Here is a 23,954-nt window from a genome sequence, read left to right on the forward strand (position 1 = left end):
GTGGTATTGGAGCAAAATGATGAAATTAGAAATTACATTCCAGTTAAACATAGAAGAATGGCTAAGTTGAATAGTGCTGTTGCTAATTACTTAAACTGAGCCCAACGTGGTGACGTCAAGGGAGCGTGCCACTAGGAACACCTTAAGTTGTTCTGGTTCCTGAAAAACATTATTTATATTTTTGTATCTAATACATGCCTTGCAAGGATATTTTAATACAAATTTAGCTCCAAGTTTTAATATATCTGTACGCATCATCAAGAATTCTTTTTTAAGTGATTTTTTTAAAGTTTTTTATAAGTGATTTTTATAATATCAGGAAGTGATTTTTATAATATCAGGAAATATCCAAATTGGATATCCATAAACGTATTTTGTCTATGTTGGAAAAATAATCTCATAATATGATTACGTTCTGATAAGAAAGCAAACAAAACCAGTAATGGTTTTCTAAGTGTAATCTCTAATTCTTGTGATGTCTCCAATATGCTAGTTAAATCTAAAGTAGGAGTTGAAGTTGAAATTTGTGCTGTCCCGGATTCCTGTCCATTTATCTGACCTCTTTGTTGAAGGTAATATGCTTTCACTACTACAGGCAGGGCAGCTTCAGGTATCTTCAATACTTGCTTCATATACGTCCTAAAAAGTTCCAGAGGTGGTGTAGTTCTTATGACCGGAAAATTAAGAATTCTAAGATTATGAGCTCTTAGGGAATTTTCCACTACCTCTAGCCTTACAGTCTTGTAGATATCAAGTTTGTTTAACAATATATCTGATGTCCAAAACAATGATAATTTTTCTAAATTTTCATAATCAAAATAAATCTACATTTTTTACATACAAAGTTAGAAGTGGCTTCTTTTATTGTTATATTTCCCCAATACACTTTGAGGTATTTAAATGAGTCTATCATTAAAGCATTTTTCCTTCAGTAACAACATATTCATCTTAGAGAAAATGATGTGCACATAATAGCTAAACACTAAAACGGGGAATGAAGAACAATACCTCAGATTGTTTAAACTAAAAAAACTGGATGACCAAGGCTTATGTTAGTTATTCAAATAAAACATTTACAATTACAGTCCCCTCACTCTACCACTCTCTGTCACCTACTGAAGATTAAAAACCACAGAAGAGAGGGAGGGAGTAGCCTAGTGCTTACAGGAGTGGGCTGAGAAATCCTGCTTTCCCCAATGATGGTCCTTGTGGCTTTGGGCAAGTCACTTTACCCTTCAGTGACTAGGGTACCTCAGATTTTAAGCCCTCTTGGGCAGGGAAATACCTATCGTACCTGAATGTAATTTGCCCTGAGCTTGGCTTTGGAAAGGCACGTAATTAAATCTAAATCCAAAAAAAATCCAGATCAACTGGTATTGCCTGGGACTGACAGTCTGTCCCTGTATTGCTTGAACATTTCTATTATCTCCCAATCCCTTAGCAAATCTGTAATGCTAGATGATACCAGCTGTGGCTCCAGATCCTCAAGGGGAGGCAGAGCCAGGCCTGGTTTTGACAGTTTCATACAGATGCTTGCAATTGCAATTTTCTTAATAGGCTTCAATTCCACAGAGGTAATGAGGTAAAACCAGGATAAGTTCACCCTTGTCCCCCATGGCACAGAATCATCTCATTAGCCTCCCAAATGGGCAAGTTCGGAGTGCAGGAATTTTCACATTTCTAGAACTTGTACTGTTATTGAAATAATAGCATCCCTGCACAGTTACTGGGAAATAATATAGTCTATAGTATGGGACGCCATGGCCATATTGAACAGAACAAATGTAGCAGTATCAAAGTAACCCATTTGCTGGAGGGAGACTTTAGAAAGCCATGGCTTTCTGCCTTCTACCCCCCTGAGCATTTTTGCACTTGTACTGCTGTCAAACGGAAGAAAGACTACAAGTACCACAAAGCCTTCGGATATTAACAGCCAAAAACCAAGAATTGTCCATAATCTCCCTCCACGTACTGGGGCACTTTGGTAGGATCGAGCAACAGCAGCAAATTGAATGAAGTTAGTGTCAGATTTCTTCACCACTGAGCCTTATTCAAGCACAAAAGCTGACATTTAAAAAGAAAAAAAAATGCTCTTATAAAAGAAAAAATTAAAAAATAAATGAATGGTCTCGTAAATAAACTAGTTTCTGCTTAACTGAAGCACATAAAATGAATTCTTTAATCTAAAGAGAATGCAGTTTTCAAGGTAATGGAAATGGAGTAGAATTAGCCTGAGAACTGCTCCTTCTAATCAATACTTCAATTATATCCAGTAAAGAGCTCTCCTCCTCCAGTAGCTCATGGCTTGGTCCTTTCTACAACTCCTCAGCTTGTAGAAAGAACCAAGCAATGAGCTAGTGGAGGAGGAGAGCTCGAGGAGATTGTCTAAGGGGGTTATTTTCTAACCCTATCGCACGCAATAGCTAGATTGGGGTGGAGTCGGGGCGGCGTCGGCACTGGAAGAGGAGGAGTCGGGGCGGCGTCAGAGCAGACCCTACGGAAACTTCACTGGCAGCGATAAGGTAAGACCCCTTATCACTGCCAGTAGCACGCCCAATAGCACCACCTTTCACGATGGCGCTATTGGGTGAGAAAGCCGGCAGCGGTAACACCACGGTGGTGCGATCGCTGCCGGCTTTCGCAGGCCCACCCCCCGCGTTACCGCGCGATTCAGGAAGGCTTGTGAAGAAAGAAAATCCAGCCCTAAGTGAGTTAGCCAGATGTGCTGCTGAATATCCCCAGTTAAGATGCTAATTAGCCTGGTAAGTCTTACAGAACTGTGCTGACTTGTACGTGTAAAAGCCAACTCCTAAGGAAAATACGCAAATAACATTTCCTTATGTAAATGTTTACAATTAAGAGCACACATGCGTATGAATAGGCGTATTTTATATAATATGTTTGCACTTGTGTGGATGGCAATGTGGGCGTGGGCATCCTTGAGATCGAGGGAGCACAGCTAGTCTCCTCTCTGAGTGCCCAGAGAAGCCATTTTGAACTTTTATCTTGCAAGAAATTTGTTCAACGCCCTGAGATCGAGGATGGGGCACAAGCCCCCAGTTCTCTTCGGTATGAGGAAATACCTCAAATAGAACCCTCGGCCCTGCTGAGGACAAGGAACGGGCTCTACCGCTCCTGCCATGAGAAGGGCGAACAGCTCTGTCCGAAGTATGGCCTGCTGGATGGACAAACCCCTTGATGGACATGGGAGAGAATTCTCTGGGATCCTTTGGAAATTGGGACAATACCCCTGGAGAACTATGGTGAGGACCCATTGGTCCGAAGTGATGGCTGCCCAATGTTGAGCAAAGTAAAGAAGTCTGCCTCCCACAGCCAAGCCGCACATTTTACTTTCAGAAATTAGCGCCTACCCCACAGAAAAGCAGTAAAAACTTCTTTTCTGTGCACCCTTCAACTTAATATCATGGTGATATTAAGTCGGAGGTCCCGAAGGGTAAAAAAAAAAATTTGAAGTCGGCTCGCGGCTGTCGGGTCGAAAACCGGACGCTCAATTTTGCCGGCGTCCGGTTTCCGAGCCCATGGCTGTCAGTGGGCTTGAGAACCGACGCTGGCAAAATTGAGCGTCGGCTGTCAAACCCGCTGACAGCCGCCGCTCCGGTCCAAAAGGAGGCACTAGGGACGCGCTAGTGTCCCTAGTGCCTCCTTTTGCCCATTTTTACCGCCGGTTCTCATTTAAATACAGAATCGCATGCACAGGAGAGTGGCCTGTGTGCGCGCCGGGAGAGCGGGTGTTCGCCCGCTCTCCCGCGGACTTTACTGTATCGGCCCACAAGTTAGCAAATGCTTCCACCATTCTGTACGCTGCTCTGGCTTTTATGAGCTGCTTTTCCAAAATATTTCCACAATTTAAAAAAAAAGAAAAAACTTTCTAGCCAAGATTTTCAGATGTCACTTACCTTGGCAAATCTTCAAAGAACTGTTCATACCACCTATCTTCTTTGTTAAAATCTAGCAGATACCATAATTTGTCAAAAGTTTAAAGTGACAAATAATGCTGAAGTCAGCCTTAGAACTTGTGGATTAAATGAAGCATAGCTATTGTTTCTCAACAAGAGACCTGCTAAAGTACCCAAAAAAATAAAAGAAACCAGACAGACAGATATCTGCATCAAAATTAATAGTGTTTGCTTCAGGGCAAACTGGATCAGGATATTAAGAGAACAAATTAAAATTTTCTTTGCATCTAAATCATTGAGACCCAATTCAGAATTTTGTCACAAGAGTGGGAGCTTCTCAGGAAGGCTGTCCTAGGACACAACAATATCTGAAAAAGCCAAACCACCTCAAGAAGATAATTCTTGCTAGATCAGAAAACCTGTTTATTTATTTAAATTTAGCTCACACCTTTTCATTGGTAGCTCAAAGCGAGTTACATTCAGGCTTACAATCTAAGGAGTAGATTTACTATACCACTGTATTTTTCTGCAGTGGAGGTCACCACGAGCACCGCAACGCCATCGAGCTCCCCTCCAACCCGACCCGAGGCCCGCCCCGCCAACGATGTCAGCCCTAGAGCCGGGTAAGGAAATTTAAAAACCTGAACCTCCCTCCAGCGCCGCGCGCCGAAGGAGCGCAACCAAGGGGCATGCCCCTTACAGCACCCCTTTGAGCTGCAACTTTGAGCCACATCCACTCTCTTCAACCCAAGTGGCAGTATTTCATCCAGAATCCACTCAGCATGTCTTACTCCAACCAAGAAATGACTTCGCCCCCTCCCAGCAAGCCCCGATCTGAGAAACACAGAAGACTGGTCACTATACCCATCAACCAGACTACAAAAAGCATGATATTCCTAGTCTTCTTACTCATCAACGCCCAATCACTAACAAAAAAATTCATGCTAATAGCAGACATTCTACAGGATCAAAAACCAAATTTTATTGCAGTCACCGAAACCTGGTTTAAAAAAAACTAATCAGGAACTAGCAAATCAGATCCCAAATAATTTATATGACCTATTCTCCATACCAAGAGCTAAACATCGGGGAGGTGGAATAATGCTAATTATCAAAAAAACTTTTGCAATGAAACACATCCCACATACACTCCCTCACCAATATGAAGTAGCATTGTTCGATTCTATCAAGCTCCAGATCTGTCTTGTTTACTGTCCCCCCCAGCTTACTCGAATACAACATTTCACCTCTGATAGAATTATTTACTTTGAACATCAACCATAAAAAACCCACAATTATTCTTGGAGACTTCAATCTTCATACTGATGTGTCCCCTCTATCCCCCACTTGCCAAACTCTCTTAGACGTTTTATCTGCCCTCAACTTTTCACTACATGTTAAGGACCCAACACACAAAGCAGGCCACACACTAGACCTAGTATTCACTAACAAAAAATTCTTCAATAACTCCTCTGTATCCTGCTCCACAATTCCCTGGTCTGATCACTACCTACTACACTGTTAGACTGTCCTCAACACAAAAAACAAAACAAAAGTCACTAACACTACCCACTTCAACTATAGACCACCTTTCCCTCTAGAATTGTTACAACAAGAACTCGGAAAACAACTAACAAACATTAACCTTACCAATATTATCAGCGCTACCCATTTCTGGCTCCAAATTACAGAGCAAATTGTGAACGCTATTAACCCTGAAAAAACTAAACGTATCGATAACACAAGAAAAAAACTCCAACCCTTGGTTCAATAAACAACTGAGAGATACCAAACTAATCTTAAGAGGAAAAGAAAAAGCCTGGTGCAAAATGAAATGCCCCTTAACATTAACAAACTACTGCACCTACTTAGCGCACTATAAAAACCTGATAAACAAAACCAAACGAGATTACTATAGCAAAAAAATACCAAACTTCTCTCACAATCCAAAGACACTATTTAATATAGTAAACAAGCTTATTTCTGATTTTAAAAAAACCCTGCAACCACCCCACAGAATAAAAAACCTGAGCCATGACTTAGCTAAATTCTTCAAAAATAAAATCAATAAAATAACAGAAAACTTAAACAAAATCCCTTTCCAAAACACAATTCTATTCAGTAAAGATATAACTCCATGGTCCACCTTTGAATCCGTCTCAACCACTGAAATTGAAGGCCTAATTAAATCCCTAAACCCCGCCAACCACAATTTCGATAAAATTCCAATACGCACTATAAAAGAAATTTCACAGACCATCACGCCAGTTATCACAGACATCATAAATAAATCTTTGGAAGAAGGAGCATTACCAGACAGCTTAATAATCACTATAATCAAACCCATTTCAAAGAAAAAGAACCTAGATCCCACAGAGCTCAACAACTATCGACCCATCTCAAATCTATCCTTTCTCGCCAAACTAACCGAAAAGGTAGTACTGAAACAACTCAACGAGCACTTAGAACAGAATAACTTACTATACTCAACACAACATGGTTTCCAGAAACACTTCAGCACCGAAACCTTAATCCTATCAGACACTATTATAAGAGGCTTTGATAATGGTCAATGCTACCTCCTCAGTTTGCTAGATCGATCAGCGGCTTTCAACACCATAGATCATAAATGTCTGCTAGACAGGTTAGCTGAAATAGGACTAGCTGGGAAAACATTAAATTGGTTCATTTCCTTTCTCCATAATAGATCATTTCAAGTAAATATTAATAACTCCAAATCAGAGTCAATACCGTTAGACACCGGAGTTCCACAAGGCTCAGCCTTATCAGCCACACTGTTTAACATCTATCTCCTCCCATTATGTCAGCTCCTATCTGGTCTCGGTATCACGTACTTCATTTATGCTGATGACATCAAACTAATCATACCGGTGACTGACACACTTGAAAAAGCATTCCAATTTTCTACCACATATCTCAAAGACATAAAAAAAGCTCCTAGGCCAAATGAGACTATGTTTCAACATGGATAAAACAGAATGCATACTCCTCCAAAAAAAAAAAAAAACCCTACAATCAACCCAACTAACATTATGCAAATTGATAATACTATCATCAAGCTAGGTGATAAAGTGAAGGATCTCAGCATATGGATAAACCCAGAATTAAACTTCAAAAAACACATATCCACAAAGATCAAAGAAGGATTCAACAAATTTCTAATACTTAAATGATTAAAACCTTTGCTAAACCAACCAGACTTAAGAACCATACTACTGTCTCTGATCTTTACAAGCTTTGATTACTGTAACTCCCTGCTGTTAGGCCTTCCCAAATCAACTACAGAACCACTACAAATACTACAAAATGCAGCAGCTAGAATCCTAACTGGTCATAAAAAAACGGAACACATCACCCCAGTACTAAAAGAACTTCACTGGCTACCCATTGATAAACGGATCGAGTTCAAAGTACTCACCATTCTACACAAAACAATATATGGGAAGGAAATTGAATGGCTAAATGATGTAATCCAGTTACATATGCCACAACGTAACACAAGATCAGCAAATAAGGCCCTATTATCAAACCCCACAGTCTCAACAGCCAAACTCACTATGGTATGGCAGAGAGCGATGTCACTAGTCGGCCCCACCCTATGGAATACTCTACCCAAAACCCTAAGGATGCAGAGCAACATAAAACAGTTTAAAATACTCCTCAAAACCTGGCTGTTCCAACAAACTTATAGAGATGGCATAGGCTGAACCCTACGAACACAATTGCCCTCTAACACACTCTCCATCCTTATACATTCGAACAACCCAGGTCTATCTTGTACATAACAAATTAGCGAAAAAGTTCTTAGTGTTCTTCTGTTCCGAAGGTTCGATCCTCCTCCCTCAAAAATCTACCATGAAAGCTGATTATAACTGCACCCTCCCCCTCTCTCATACCCTCCAATCCCAGATTCACTCAACCCGACTCTATTTTATATCCAAGGCAAAATGTTTCACTTTTCCTTAATCACTATCATGTTTTGTTTATATTTACTGCTATTCCCACAGTCTAGATATATCCCCGGTTATATACCTATTTATTTATAGACCAATGTTATGGTCTCAAATTGTAAGACGATATATGTATTATTATATTATACCCGTAAATCTTATGTTTATTAATGTTAAACCATTACATGTATTATTATATTGTACCTGTAAATCTTATGTTTATTGATGTTAAACCGTTACATGTATTGTTGTTATACCTGTAAACCATTGTGAAGGCCAGTACCAAACATCGGTATATAAAAATCTACAAATAAATAAATAAAATAAATAAATATGAGTCCTTTCCATGTCCGCATTGCCTGCTCCCTGGAGACTGGTGTGCTAAACAACATTTTGGTTGATGTAGGTGTTCCTTGGGCCTGAAAAGGTTGGAAAACACTGCTCTAAGGAGCTCAGGCATGACTGGGGTGATCAGATGACACTAGGATCACTAAGAACAAATTGTTTTGTCTTATGTTCCCTAATTCTCAACCAAAAGTATTTCAAGTTTTGTAGCACCATTTTTTCAACAGAAAAAATAAATCACAGATCCATCAGTGTTCTGCTACGCATCAATTTATCTGGCTAATAAAAACTATGGCTAAATTTAAAACCTACGTAGAAGCAGTGACAAGCCATCTCTCAGCAACATATGGTTTCAATCAATAAATCACAACCGACGGAGCCTAGGAAAATAAAAACAGTTCTATCCCTTCTTGGAAATCTCAATTCATCTCTCTCACTCTCCTCCTAGGGGGCTCTGATATTTATTTACTTACTTCATGCTTTTCTCAATGCTGCAGTTCAAAGCAATTTACAATCTTTTAACAGGTATTTTATAACATCAGCAAGGAATACAGACAAAACCATAAAAAACAGAATTAAACCTGAATGTAACTGTAATCCTAAAAATCACTGCAGATCATTCCATTTTTTCCTCCAGTCTCTTTCCTGGTATTGACTCCAGTGTAACAAAGAAACATAGTGCCTGTGGTATCAAAATATATCACATCTTTTTTATTATACAATGTTTAAAAGAACCCACACAATCAAATATATAAAAGAGCTTAAAGGCCCAGTATACATTGCCATTATAGCAGAAAGGAAGCACAATGAACTAAGTCAAAGCGTCCTTTAGCTCATCTTGGTTAACCAGTACCTTTTATCTAGAAACCATTTGTTGATTTTCTGTCAAAAAGTCAAATACCACAAATCAACAGTAATTAAATTTGTAGATGTAACTGTATTACACAATATATATAAATTATAAGCTCTGTTCTTGAGTCCCCTACTTGTCAAACATGTAGGCCCCAGGCAGAGCTGTACAGATTTGTTATAAAAGTTGTGTTTTTCAATGGAATGTGATGCCTATAACACACACAGCATACTGTGTAAGAATTCACACGGGGTGGGGCGGCAAGATTTGCATTTCCTGTATCTGGGACGGGAGACAGGAAGGGCTCTATATACTCAGAGCTACTTGCCAGAGGACACAAGATGGAGCAAGGGCTTTTCCAAATCAAGAGCTAGGCCAATACTTTAAGGCATATGTAAAAATGAAGAAAAAAACATTTTTCAATGCTTCTTATTTTTCTTACTTTCCATGATTCCATAGAAAACAACCTCCACCCTCCTCAAAAATAGAAAGAAATTGGTATAAATAAATAAATAAATAAATAAATAAATAAATAAATAAATAAAATTGCAAATAGAAATATGGCTAACTTTCCTGAATCGGGTAAACAATGTGAATGATATTATTTGCACTTTCTACACCGATTATTGTAATACAACAAATACAAGAAAGTGTGCAAACTTTATTATCACAAAATAGTTTGACAAATGCTTATCAATCACATGGAATGCGTCTAGATGGCTTGACCACACTCACTCTTATACGCATCCACTCTCATCAAACGCACTCATTCTATTTAAAAACAATACATTCCTCAACATTGAACAGCCTTACTGCATGAATTCACAAACCTATATGGAAACACTGTATATAAACATATATCTATACAACTCTTATATACCCTTAGGGGTAGATTTTCAAATAGCGCGATTTGGCGTACTTTTGTTGGTGCATCAGGCGCAAACAAAAGTACGCTGGATTTTAGTAGATACGCGCGTAGCCGCTAAAATCCGGGATCGGCGCGCGCAAGGCTATCGATTCCGTATAGCCGGCGCGCACCGAGCCGCGCAGCCTACCTCCGTTCCCTCTGAGGCCGCTCTGAAATCGGAGCGGCCTCGGAGGGAACTTTCTTTTGCCCTCCCCTCACCTTCCCCTACCTAACCCACCCGCCCGGCCCTGTCTAAACCCCCCCCTTACCTTTGTCGGGGGATTTACGCCTCCCGGAGGGAGACGTAAATCCCCGCGCGCCAGCGGGCCGCTAGCGCGCCGGTACGCGACCTGGGGGCGGGTCTGGAGGGCGCGGCCATGCCCCCGGACTGCCCCGGGCCGTAACCACGCCCCCGGGCCCGCCCCCGAAACGCTACAGCCCGCCCCAAAAACGTCGCGCGGATCGGGCCCGCCCCCTCGACACGCCCCCGACACGCCCCCCTCGGAAAACCCCGGGACTTACGTGAGTCCCGGGGTCTGCGCGCGCCGGTAGGCCTATTGAATATAGGCGCACCGGCGCGCAGGGCCCTGCTCGCCTAAATCCGCCCGGATTTAGGCGGATTTAGGCGAGCAGGGCTCTGAAAATCCGCCCCTTATAGTTTATATGCCAATTACAAAATTTAACATGCAATTTATATATGCACACTTTCTTGTATTGGTTGTATTACAATAACTTTCCTGAATAGCATAAATGGTTGAATAAACTGTCATAATTCTCCCATTTTTTCACCTTTTTAAAACCTGAAGGATTGATAACAAAGAGATAGGATTACACGATCACTATGCCCCCTGATCTTTCCCCATTGTATCTATGGAGACATAGTCTGACCCTTCTTAGAGTAATCAGAAATACACCTCCTGCATGCAATGAGGCAAAAACCAGCAGTGGCTTAAGCTGTCCTTGGTGACCGAGTCATCTGATAACCATGCACATACAAATCAGCAATGCACATATATCTCTATTTGCACAGATTGAAAGTTCTGTACATATAAATATCGCATACGTTTTTTTTAAATACTACATGCAAAGCCTATCGCTATCAGGAGTACAGCATGGGCCACATTGCAAATCTTCTGTTATTTAAAAAATCAAAACCATATTACATACATAGCATACAATATTTTAAGATGACCCATATTCTATTGATTAAACTGGCTTTAAGGTTCTTTAGAGCCTGTGTTTTCTTCTTATCAGTCTTCTCCTGTTTCTCCTTAACATTCCTGTTTCTCTCCTCTTTTGCCATCTGCCTCTTCTTTCTCCCCTTCATCACCAACTCTTCACCTGTCCTGCCTCTCCAGCTCTTGCCCTGTCACTTATTTGTAAATTTCACCCTTTTACTTCCCCCTCTAACACCCCTTCCCCATCTCATTAGGTTTCCCATCTGTCTTAACTCCAGTTTTCCCCCTTGCTCTCGTCCCTCCCAGCTCCTTCACCAAATGTCATTCACAGCTTCCCCCCACCACATCCCCCTCTGCAATTCTCTGTACTCCTAGCCCCCTCCTCTACCAATCTTAGCCCACCCTCCACAAGTTCCCTCCTCTTTCAGCCACTCCCCTCTCTGCCTCATAGTCCATCTTTTTATAGGTCAGAGAAAGTAGCATTCACCCCAGGACAGTACTACTTGCTATCCCTGCAGCTGCCACTCTAGCAACTCCTCACCTTATGTAAACCATTCAAGTGCACTACAGACCTAGGAGGAGCCAAAGCAGTAAACTCAGGGATGGTCAGCAAAGTGCAGACACTGTGCTCGGGTGCAGTGTGTTCCTCCTTTTCTGGGGCTAGGGTGATGCTTCTGTGGTAGCTCTGGCAGACCAGACAGGTTGCAGGAGGATGAGGCTGTAGTTTGGGATCGGGGGAGAGCTGGTGATTGCAGCAGCTTTCTGGGGAAATCTGGGGAGAGGAGGTGGGGGTACAGGGAAACACAGAAACTGATGACTCTGGGATAGGGAAGTTAGGTTAGCTTGGCCTCCTCGAGTCCTACTGCCACTTGGGTGCTCTCTCTTCCCACAGTGAACCTTGTGAGGTGACTGTCTCTTACTTTTTTTCACTGTCATGTTTTCTAATTTGCTTATTCGGCACCAACCTGCTCCCTTGGCCATGAGCAGCACAACCACAGGGCAGGAACCAGATGGCATTTGATCCACGGTGCATTTCCCCCAAGTGACTGCAGTAGCAGATTTATACCCCCAAAATCAACCCCCTTGTTTAAATAAGAAGGTGCCACAGCTGATGACGTAAAACAAGAGACTCAAAGACAGAGCAGCTGCCAATAGGTACTTGCCTACTCTGCCTATTGGTAAATCTTCCCCTGACTGGCTGGATGCCTGCCTGCGGCTGAGTATACTCCAGTACAGTTCTGCCTTCTCCAGGCTCCTCCTTTCCTCCCCCTCCTCAGTATAAGAGCTCCCTACAACCTCCACAGGACAAACAGCCTTGGGCAGGAGTAGACACCTCTGGCATTCAAGAGTCACAAACAGAGCTGGTTTGCAGAATATCCACAATAAGTATACATGGGATCTTCTAGGTGTTTGGGTAATTGCCAGGTTCTTGTGGCCTGGTTTGGCCTCTGTTGGAAACAGGATGCTGGGTTTGATGGACCCTTGGTCTGACCCAGCATGGCAATTTCTTATGTTCTTATGTAGATATAGTTACATGCACTGCTTCCACAGTATGCAAATATATCTCATGCATATAAATTGAGGACATAATGAAAATCAGCTCTGTTTGCAGCACTCAAGGATCGAAGTTGCCTACTTCTGGTGTAGGGTTAAAGGGGCCGATAAAATACAGTACATAAAAATCACTCAGTGCTCATAAGAATATGATTTTATACACATAAACCATTTCTTTGTGTGCTGAAATCATAGTTTATGTGCACATAGCTTATTTTATACACACAAATTCTGAATACAGGTCCTGGCACTGAAACTCTAGCTTCTGCCCCTAGACTAACATTAGACCTAGAAACCTTACTTCACCTCTGACGAAGAATTAAGTTTCCAGCGCTAAGAAAGCATGTGTCAAGTCAGTGCACCTCTCTGCATTGGGGAGTAATAGCTGATGGTTTCAGTAACATATATACATGGGAGGGAGCTAACCTGTACATCCACTGCTGTGCATGCATACATACAAACCTCCTTGTTGGACTGGGAGTAAAGTTTTGCACAAAAAATATATGCACAACTGCAGGTAAAACTGTGTGCTCTACCAAGGGAACTTTATTACATCAGCTGTAGAGTGAGCAAGAGGAGTTGTGGGAATACCCACCTATCTTTGTGGCTGATGCAATACATTTTGCAGAAAGCGGGCGCTGACTCTTCAACACCCACTTTCTTAGCACACGCATGGCGCCCGCATTGCATTTGCATGTGATGAGCGCTAACTCATTCAATCCGCGTCGGACGCGCGTTAAATAGGCGCTAATCCACCTATTGCATTAGGGGGTGGATTAGCACCTATTTAAGCCGCGTCCGGCAGCAAAACCTTACTCCCAGTCCAACAAGGAGCGTTGTATGTATGCATGCACAGCAGTGGATGTACAGGTTAGCTCCCTCCCATGTATATATGTTACTGAAACTATCAGCTATTACTCCCCAATGCAGAGAGGTGCACTGACTTGACACATGCTTTCTTAGCGCTGGAAACTTAATTCTTCGTCAGAGGTGAAGCAAGGTTTCTAGGTCTAATGTTAGTCTATGGGCAGAAGCTAGAGTTTCGGTGCCAGGACCTGTATGCAGAATTTGTGTGTATAAAATAAGCTATGTGCACATAAACCATGTTTTCTGCACACAAAGAAATGGTTTATGTGTATCAAATCATATTCTTATGAGCACTGAGTGATTTTTATGTACATTTTTGGTTTGGGCAGGGGTGGCTAACTCCAATTTTCAAGAGCCTTGGTTCCCAACCCAATCCAGTTTTCAGGCTAGCCACAATAAATATGCATAAGGTAGATTTGCATGCTCTGCCTCCACTGTATGCAAATCTATTTCATGCATATCTATTGAAGATATCCCAAAAACCTGACTGGCTAGGTGTGTCCCAGGGACTAGGTTGAGGACCCCTGCTCAAGAAGCACAAACAGGTCATGCTTTCAGCATATCCATAACAAATATGCATGAGATATATTTGCATATAAAGGAGACTACATGCATCTCTCTCTCATGCATATTCATTGTGGTTATGCTGAAAACCAAGCTCGTTTGTGGCTCTTGAGGAGTTGGCCACTCCTTGCTTAGTGCACATCTTTTTTTTTTAATTCCTGAAGCATTAGCATACCATTAGTTTACAGTATTGGAGTTACATTTTTTTAGCTTGTGCATTAAGAAACTGTGTACTGAATTTCAGCACAGTTTTAATCACAGCTTATTACATTGACCCCAGTGTACTGACCAGAAGTAGGCAACCTCCAGGCCTCCTGCTCAGGTTTTCAGGTTATCCTTAATGAATATGCATGACACAGATTTGCATACAATTGAGATAGTATGCATGCAAATCTATGTCATGCATAGTCATTAGGGTTATCCTGAAAACCTCAGGGGATTCTTGTCCACAGGGGATGGAGATTGCCAACCCCTGCTACTGCAAAGGTTCTCAACCCAGGGACCATCTGGCTAGTCTAGTTGTCAGGATATCCCTAATTAATATCCATTTGATATATTTGGATGCACTGCCTCCAATGCATGCAAATATATCCCATGCATATATACGTGCATACATTGGAGGCAATGCAGCAAATATATCCTATGCATATATACGTGCATACCTTGCAAGCAATGCATGCAAATAAATGATATGCATATTCATTAGGGAAATCCTGAAAACCAGATCCTTGAGACAGGATTGAAGGGTTGCACATAGCTGCCAGACAGCCTGAAAACGAGGAAATGCCGGGTGACACTTAAAGGCTCCCAGAAAGGGCTCTTCTAATCCAGGAGGGGTCACTTTCCCAGCAGCAGCGCGCGCGCCACCAGTACCTTCCCAGATGAATCGTCCCTCTACTCTCTTCAGGAACTTGAACCAGAAGGTGTCGGTGCAGGGCTCCTCCAGCAGCACCTCTCCCAGCCAGAGCGAGGGCTCCTGCGTGGACAGGGCGGAGTGGGCGGCCTTCAGGGGCACGGCTGCGTGCGGATCCCAGTGCCCCATCTCCTGCCGGGAGCCCAGCACGAAGAGGGCAACGTCGGTGCGCTCCACAGTGAGCACCACCCCGAACCTGCACAGCAGCGGCATGGCCGGGCGCAGGGCCTCGCGGTCTCCTCAAGCAAAGATAAAGCCAGCCCGAGCTGTATCGAGGGGAACCCCCCCCAGCCCCACCTCCCTCCTGACAGCTGCGGCCAGGCGCACATATAAACCGGGAGGCGGGGAACAGATGAGCCAATGGCAGGCCGAGCGGGGAGGCAAGCAGCGGAGGAAGAAGGGACAGAGAGTTGGTTACTTGGGTAGCCTGGCATTGGAATTCTACGCTGGTTTCTAAACCCCACCCCCCCCCCTTTTTTTTTTTTTGCATTTGAAATTTACGAAGAGGGGGCGGTCACTGAAGTGGCTGCGGGGAGGGCAAACAGAAGGAGTGGCGTAGGGGGGGGAAATTCTGCAAAATCCCCTCCCCCTGCTCGCACCACGGTTTGGTACTGAAATACTTCCCTCAATCCGCCGAGCGGCTCTTGGTTGGGCGAGTGCCGGCAGCAGATTGGGGGCTGTAGCTGTGAAACCCTAACGTATTAACAGGAAACACAGCAGCAGGGGCAGTGAGAAGCAAATGCTGTGTGTGCGCCACTGCTCCATTGCTGAGTCAAGTCCTTCAAATGCAACTTGGCTTAAATCTGACTGGCAAATGCATGGTTGTAAACCTCCAATTCTTGATCTCTTCTTATTAAACTCATACACAGTGACACCGGTTTGGTAGACTGAAACACCTAACATGGCAACATCCCTTTAAAAGCGATACTGCTGATACTGTTCCATGTTTTACATGCCAATAAACAAATGTACTGTTGTGTGTGGGGGCGGTTAGGTCCATTGTACAATTTATTTTTCCTAGAACTAAACGCTAATACTTGGTTCGGTCGGTATTTTGGCTCGCGGAGTCCACTCGGCCTCCTTGAATCGGTTCGCTGTCTAGCCAGCCAGGACCTCAGCCAGCCGACTCCCTGATCGCGGGCCAGGCAGTCATTGCTAGAGCTTGTCTGGACAGCTCTGATTTCAGTTTATTTTCTGCCTCTGTTGCTAAACAGCCACGGTGCTTCCAACAGACTGCGCAAAATCCGGTGGATGCTATAATTATCCGCCCCAGCCTCCCCTTGTCGCACAGCTGCCACAAACGCTCAGCAGCTCCCTTCCCCCACCCTACTAAATATATGCACGAATAACGCCGACCCTACCGGGCTGTAATTTTATTTCCTGGGTTTTTTGTTTTCTCATACAGCATATGAAATCCCACTCTCTAATGCGAGCGCAGACCGCTCTCACCAGCGCCACCCTGTGGCCGTATGGTGGCATCGCAGCGGGATTGAGGTACAAGGTCAAAAGTTTCCTCTAGCTCAGCTGCTCTTTCTAAGGTGGTGAAAAAATGGTATACTCAAGTTCAGCGGTCTGTGTTACTCACCTTACTTGAACTTTTAGGGCTGAAAATACTTTTCATGCAGTTACAAGGACTTCTAGTTTGTTTACAGAGTCAGCGCAACAGCCCGAGCCTCGCAAGGCCAGCACAGTATGTTGCAATGTTTTCTGGTTGGTTATTGGAGAGGCTGGGGCAATGCAGCAGCTGTAGTCATGTGCATAGAAACAAAACAAAATAAATATGGTGTCACTGTTCCCTGGTTTCGGATTTACATCCGTGCTCTAGGATGTCAATTAAAAAAAAAAAACGGAGCATTGTATGCGTGCTGTCAGAACATTCTGTAGTTGTTTATCCAGAGCAACATTCAATAAGATCACAATATAAGTGTGCAATATAAGTGTGCAATAAGTGTGCAATGGATCCAGTCTCTGTTTTGCTGCCCTGTGCAAAGGATTAAGCTGCTCCCACCAAACTCTTGTGTATTTTAATGGAGCCATTCATGGGCTTCGCTTTGTATTCCTAACAACTTTTTGTGTCTAAACATCATTTACAAGTATGGTGATGTCAGCGTAAAGGGACCAGATTAGTGGGCATATCTGGTACACTTAACATAGTAATATAGTAATGACAGCAGATAAGGACCAATGGTAGTAACTGCCACTCTGTGCAAGTTACCCCCATACACCCCTTTCTTTATTTCCAACCTCTACCCTCTAGGGATCCGCAGTGTTTATCCAATGCCCTTTTGAATTTACTTACTGTTTTTGTCCTCATCACCTTTTTTGGGAGGAAATTCCAGGCCTCCACCACCCTCTCTGTGAAGAAATATTTCCTGATGTTGGCTCTGCGTTGTCTCCCCGGAGTTTCATTTTGTGACCTTCGTTCTACAGTTTCCTTTCTAACAGGAAAAGTTCAAAGTCCGTGCCTCATTAATACCTTTCTTCTTCTCCACAGTGCCAACAATGGGCAAGTAGTTTGTCTGCAGGGAGCAGTGGTTATCCAGGGGACTGATTCCATGGAAAATTGTAGCAATCTGCTCTCCAAATGTTATCTAAAAGCACACTTTTGAATTTTGAAACCACTAAATATTTCAACCCCACTACAAAGGTTCACAGCTGATGGGTATGTCCTGTATACAAGGGAATTAATTATGCAGCAAAATAATTCAAGTCAATCAGCAAAATGCAGCTGTTGCTAACATGTAAATTATTTTTACATTTTGTGTGGGAGATACGTTTCAGCCAGAGACTTTGACCTAGGTCCCAGAATATTTTACACCAGGGCTGGTACAAAGGTTTTAGGGGCCCTAGTGAACCTTGCAGCCTTGCACTGCCCTCCCCCCTCCACCCTACGTCCAGCACTCACAGTTAAAAATTATGTTAAAAATCCCTCACCAAGGAGTCCAAGGGCTTAGATATCTAAACAGACTTCCTAAACAGTCCCTCTGTTTTCCAGGATTTCCTGTCGGGGGGGGGGGGGGGGGGGGGGAGTGATCTTCAAGCCCTGGGTGTTGTCTAAAAGTCTTTAAGGTTCATGTAATATTCATACTGGATTATGACTGTAGCTCCAACGGAACTTTACTAATAATTAATATAGAAATGAAACAATTGACAATATACAAGTCTTTGTTCCATGAAATCTATTACATAATTCAATGTCAATAAATCTGTGACTCTTTGCTAATGTTCTAATTTACTCTTCTGTTTCCACATCCCTTTCCATTGCAGGGGTAGTTTTGGAGCTTCTTACCAGGATTGGCGGAATAGGATTCTTCACTACATTGTGATGGCCTGCAATACAATCCCACTTGTCACAGCTTTATTCAGGTGACTACTCCTCATCCAGACTCCTCCAGAGCATCCTGATGATATGTGGTGGTTAACACTGAATAGGTGCCACAAGTTCTCCTTTCCTCCATTTTCTCTCCTCCCAGAAATGAATGTGAATCAACTCCTCCTGCTGACCTGAAAAACCCTTTTCTTCCAGACAGTGACTAAATTCCCTAGGCCTTGGGGAATTTAGTTGCTGGATCAAACATAAAAATCCAGACTTTCAAAACAACAGTTAAAGGAAGGGTGTACAAACCTCCTCCAAAGCAAAGTTCGAAAATAGGCGAAACAGTTTCTCAAAAAAGGGAAGAGGAGTTAGCCTTTTTTTTCTTTCTAACCCAGACCTTATTCCTTATGGTCCCAGGATACTGTCTTCCAAATCAAAAAGGGACAAAACAGGAGCAGGAAAACTCCAACCTGCTCCCTCCAAGGTCTGCTCAAAAGTCTACACCCTAGCTAGATGTTTCCCCTTTTTCCAGTAGTAAGGCGCAACCAACAGATCCCAGATCACGTGGGGGAGAAGTACAGCAACTAAATAATACTATCTATAAAGTTGGTAAATTCCTTTTAGTGGAGACCCAATAGGGGTCTCTACATGTGCATTTACAATAACTGATTTTACATGAAAAAGGATATTCAAAGTACAGTTCTCTGAACTAAAAATATTACTTACAACAATTATGTTATGTTTACATGCTCTGCTGTGGTGCCAATCAGCAAACCCTGCAAAAAAAAGCAAATAACACCATTGGAATGAACATGGTATTAGTCCTATTGTAACACATGTTGGGTATGTGCTTACAATATCGTAAACCTTCCCTACTAAAACAGCACTAACTGTCAGCACTCAAAAAGTAAAAACCCTACCTATGAAAAGGCAACACTGCAAATATACCAGGCTCTAAGCACCAGTGCACTTCCTAATAGGAAAACAGAACAAATCAAACTGTTATAGCTGCTACATGCTAGAAAAATACCTCACCTTAATCACACATGTGGAAAACACCTCACTAAAATACAGAATAAAGGGGGTTATTTTCCAAAGGCTTATCGCAAGGGATATGGCCGTATTGTGTGCGATAAGCCTCTATCACATGTGAAAAGGCCCTTTTCGCTTGCGATAGCTTGCAAATTAGATTGGGGGTGGGGAGGGGTGGAGTCATGGCGGGGAGGGGCGGAGTCGGCGGTGGCTTTGCTGCCAGCAATAATGTTACTAATGTTATCGTTGGCAGTAGCACGCCGAATAGCACCATCTTTCATGGTGGCGCAATTCGGTGCACACTGCGGCCGCCGAAATCGCACTGCCGTGGTGCGAAGACTGCAGGCTTTCGCAGACCTATCCCCCCACCCCCCCGTTTTTGCAGGATTCATCATTCTGCGAAGAATGATGAATCCAGGCCAAAGTGACTATAAAGTATAAACAGGAATGTGCAGACAAAATTGAACTGGAACCTGTTACAATCCAGACTATATGCAGTGCAGCAAAGGAAAAACAGAATACCACCATTCTTCATTAAAATATCAAACAATACAATCAAGAAATATAAAACATTCATAAGAGTAAAACCATACTGATAACAAGAATAAATATTTCAAAACAGCTGATGAATAGAATAACATCCAATAATTAAAAATTCATAAAAATTATAAAAAAAATCCCCAAACACCAATACAATATTTCAAAATAGCAGACACATCAAAAAAACACCCAATAATTAATACTAATAAGGATAAAAATAATTGCCACTTTTCATCTCTGGGAACTTGATTTCCAGTCAGTTTGAGATTGCTGTGGATTTGTGGGGGAAACTTTCTGCTCTCTCTCATATACATAGATGCACATAATCATTCACTCTCACAATCACACACACATGCATGCTCTCTCCCATACATGCACATGCTCTCACACAAGCTCTCTCACAGACATACACACCCACACCCATGCACACGCTCTCACAAACACACCCACATGCTTTCACAGACCCACATGCTTTCATTCACACACTCATGCTCTCACATACACATGCTCTCTCTCACACACACACAAATGCTTTCACAAGCATACACACATACTCTCACATACATTCAATATGCTTTCACATCCATGCTCTTGTCCATGTTCTCTGTCTCTCATTGACGCACACACACACTTGGGGGTAACCTGCACGAGTGGCAGTTGCTGGCATGGGAAGCTTGCTGGGCAGACTGGATGGACCATTTGGTCTTTTTCTGTTGACAGTATTGTTAACTATGTTACCATGGAGGGTCATGTGGTCACAGAAAAGCAGAAGGAAAAGATTAGAATCTCGCAGGCGTTTCAACCACAGTGGCACCAGCGAAACCAGAGTCTTAGAAACCTCCCTGAGAGTGAAAAACTGACAGGACAGAAGATTGATGTAAACATCAGGCAAGTGGGCCTCAATTTGGGAGGGGGATCAGGATAACTTAGGTTTAATTCATCTTGTTTTAACATGAGAAACTGTGTATGTGATACTCCCATAGGTTCATGCAACTTAGGGATTATTATTGTATGTTTTACCTATAAAAAGCAGAACTCACTGACATACAAAGAGAGACAGTAGTGCTTCTCCTGAGCATTTAGACAGACAGAACTGCTGTGACTCTGTACCTCCCAAGGGTACCTGCATTGCTTATTGATATGCAATAAAAATTTGATGTTTGTTTCTACTAAATTTGGTATGGTATCCTTGTGTTCGGGGAGAAGCGCCTTTAAGCATGTTTGGCGCTTAAAAGGTTGTAACTCTATCTTCCTAGAAGTTACTCCCATATCTTACCCATCACTTTATGACTTGGAGTTTTGATGCTATTGTGCTTATTCTTTTGCCCATCACTCTACACTTGGTGAGGTTTGATGCCATTGTGCTGTTAACTATACCCCTCACTCCAGTTCTTCAGGATTTTGATACCACTGTGCTCACTGCCATACCCCTCACCCTAAGCCAAGGGTAGGTAACTCTCAACCTGGAGTGCCACTAATAGGTCTGGTTTTCAGGATATCCACAACGAATATGCATGAAATATATTTGTATACAGCAGAGGCAATGCATGAAAATATACCTCATATATAGTCATTGTGGATATCCTGAAAACCAGACCTGTTTGTGGCACTCCAGGCCCAGAGTTGCTTACCCCTGCTCTAAGCCTTGGGTGTTCATGCCACTGTTGGTGCTGATTTGTTCCTCTTATGATATATTGGGGGAGGGGGGGTTGCCATTATTGTGGGTGCCCTTTGCCCCTCTATAGGTGTCATGAGCTGCTCAAGCCACTGCTGTTGATATCATTTGCCCCTCTTGGTGACTTGGGCTGATCATGCCACTGTTGTTGGTGCTTGTTACTTCCCTTTTGGTGCCTTGGGGTGTTCATGCTTCTGTTTGGGTTACATTGTCACCTTCATAGAACCTTGGCATGTTGATGCCACTCTTCTTGCTATCTTGCTCTGTACCTATGGTTTGTGGTTTTAAACTACAGTCCCACTGTTACTCAGAGCCTCTCTTGCTACCTTTGGGTGTTTTTGCCTCTGCTCCTGCTGTCTTCCAGGTTCTTTTAAAATTCCTTTATGATACTTACTGATCATTGACTTTGCCATGCCAATCCAGTGTGTTACACGCTTCCTGCACCTCTCATGATCCATTGGGGGTGTTCATGCTACTGTTCATGCTGCTTTGCTGCTGTTTTGCTACCTTGGGTTTGGCTGCCACGCTTCTTCCTGCCTTAGCTCTCTCTCCATGTTTGGGGTTATTGATAGTGCCACTCTTTCCTTTATTTTTCTAACAAGCATGATCGTCTCCTGTGGCAGTTTCTCCAAATGGGTGTGTTCTGCGCATACCTTTGACAGGAATGAACCTCATTCATAAACCAGGGTATGTTGGGAATGATCTCAGTCTCTCAAATTTACTGCTAATGTCCTTCTTAGTGTTATGATCCGCGGCCGCCATTGCTCACCTCACTTTTCACAACTTTGGCTCCATTGGGCAAACTCGTGGCTTCGGCCAACTACCACCAGCCTTCTGGTCTCCATTCCCGGGCCTATCCGAGCAGCATGGAAGTTCCTGACCGCCATCTTTCCCATGGTGATCACAACTTCTTCATTCTCTTGTATTCTGTTAGGGTTGTGTTCTCAGTGTTTGTTTGGTACCTCTATACTATAATATTTACACAGTTTCCAATGAATAAGTTGTGCCCCTTTGTTGTGCCTGTCTGTATACAGGCCTTGTGAAATCATCAGCACATCACACCCAGCAACATGCGTAGCCGTTTCCAGTTCTGTTCTGCAGAATCTGCATGTATCTATTTTACCAGTCTTTTCTATGCTAGTTGTGAACCATCTTGTTGTGATGATGGACCCTTGAGCCGAGGGGGAGTTGGTGCTACCTGTGGGAAGGAGTCCCACAGGCCCTACCATCAGCAGGCAGAGCTGGTGAAAGCAGAGGCCCAACTGGAGCTTCACCAATACCAGCCCACATTCCCCTTAGGTTGAGCCCTCGGGTGCTTGGACCGACTGGTCTTAGGTGGGGACCTCTGCGGTGGTGGAAGTCCAGGCAGATGGGAAATGCTGCAGGCCAGCACACTGAGGGGTCAGCAGAGGGACAGCCTGGGGTTGAGTGGTGATTAAAGCAGGCAGAACACAGCAGTGTTGGTATACAGACCATGGTCAGAGGTAGGCAGGGAAATGCAAGGTCAGTGTCCAAGCAGTAGTCGAGGCAGGAGATGAGAAGCAAGATTGGAGTCCAGTCCAGAGTCAAAGCCAGAAGATCAATCCAAAAGGGAGACAAAGAGAAGAAGGAGGAGGATGAGGGCCCCAGGAACACAAAGAGACTGAAGACAAATGAGAGGAACTGACCACGGAGGAGGAAATCCAAGGACAAGCAGAGAAGGAAACCACAGACAGGAGGCACAGACTCAGGAACCATGGGAAGCAGGATCCAAGAATCGAGGACAGGTACACAGGCAATCCACTACTCCCTAAAGAGTCGACCCATTGCCAAGGCAAGGGCTGGAAGCTGGAGCCGGCCTGAAATAGTCCTGGGGTGGTGATGTCATCGATGGGGACCGGGCAGCCGTTTCCCACTGCTGGCCCTTTAAGAAGGGCAGGATCAGGCACGCGCGCACCTAGAGGAGCGGCATGTCAGAGCCGGGTTGATCACAGCAGCAGCCACACAAGCAGGAGAAAGGCTGAGTTCAGCGCTTGTACTCCACGGGAGGAAGGGAGCAGCCTGGAACCCCAACGGGAGGACCTCCCCGGCTTCGGGGAATGTGGAAGTGAGTGCAGCGGCTCGTGGGAGGTTGCAAAACGCCAAGCACAACACTTGTCCATAGTCCACTATCCTGTGCAGCAATTATCAATATCTCTCATCTATAGGTTTTGAGTTGGCATCTCCTTAATCACTGCTATGTCGTATCTCTTCTGTGTGAGTACTTGGCGACAGTATATTATTGTAAGACTAAATACCCGAAGCTTGCTATCCTATCCTTCACTGTAAGTCTTGGAATGTTGATGC

At 43.4% G+C, this 23,954-nt stretch overlaps 1 protein-coding gene across 3 annotated transcripts in view; it reads right to left on the bottom strand.

The window, feature by feature from the left end:
• The window catches only part of EPM2A (EPM2A glucan phosphatase, laforin), a 180,198-nt gene extending 164,823 nt beyond the window's left edge, over positions 1–15,375 (bottom strand). For all 3 annotated transcript variants that reach the window (XM_029594030.1, XM_029594028.1, XM_029594029.1), the window contains exon 1: positions 15,027–15,375. In XM_029594030.1, coding sequence (XP_029449890.1) covers positions 15,027–15,279 — 253 coding nt within the window. In that variant the 5' untranslated portion in view covers positions 15,280–15,375. The remainder of the gene's footprint in view (positions 1–15,026) is intronic.
• Positions 15,376–23,954: the final 8,579 nt, after the last annotated feature.

The sequence above is a fragment of the Rhinatrema bivittatum genome, chromosome 3, assembly GCF_901001135.1.
Source record: "Rhinatrema bivittatum chromosome 3, aRhiBiv1.1, whole genome shotgun sequence".
Taxonomy (NCBI): Eukaryota; Metazoa; Chordata; class Amphibia; order Gymnophiona; family Rhinatrematidae; genus Rhinatrema; species Rhinatrema bivittatum.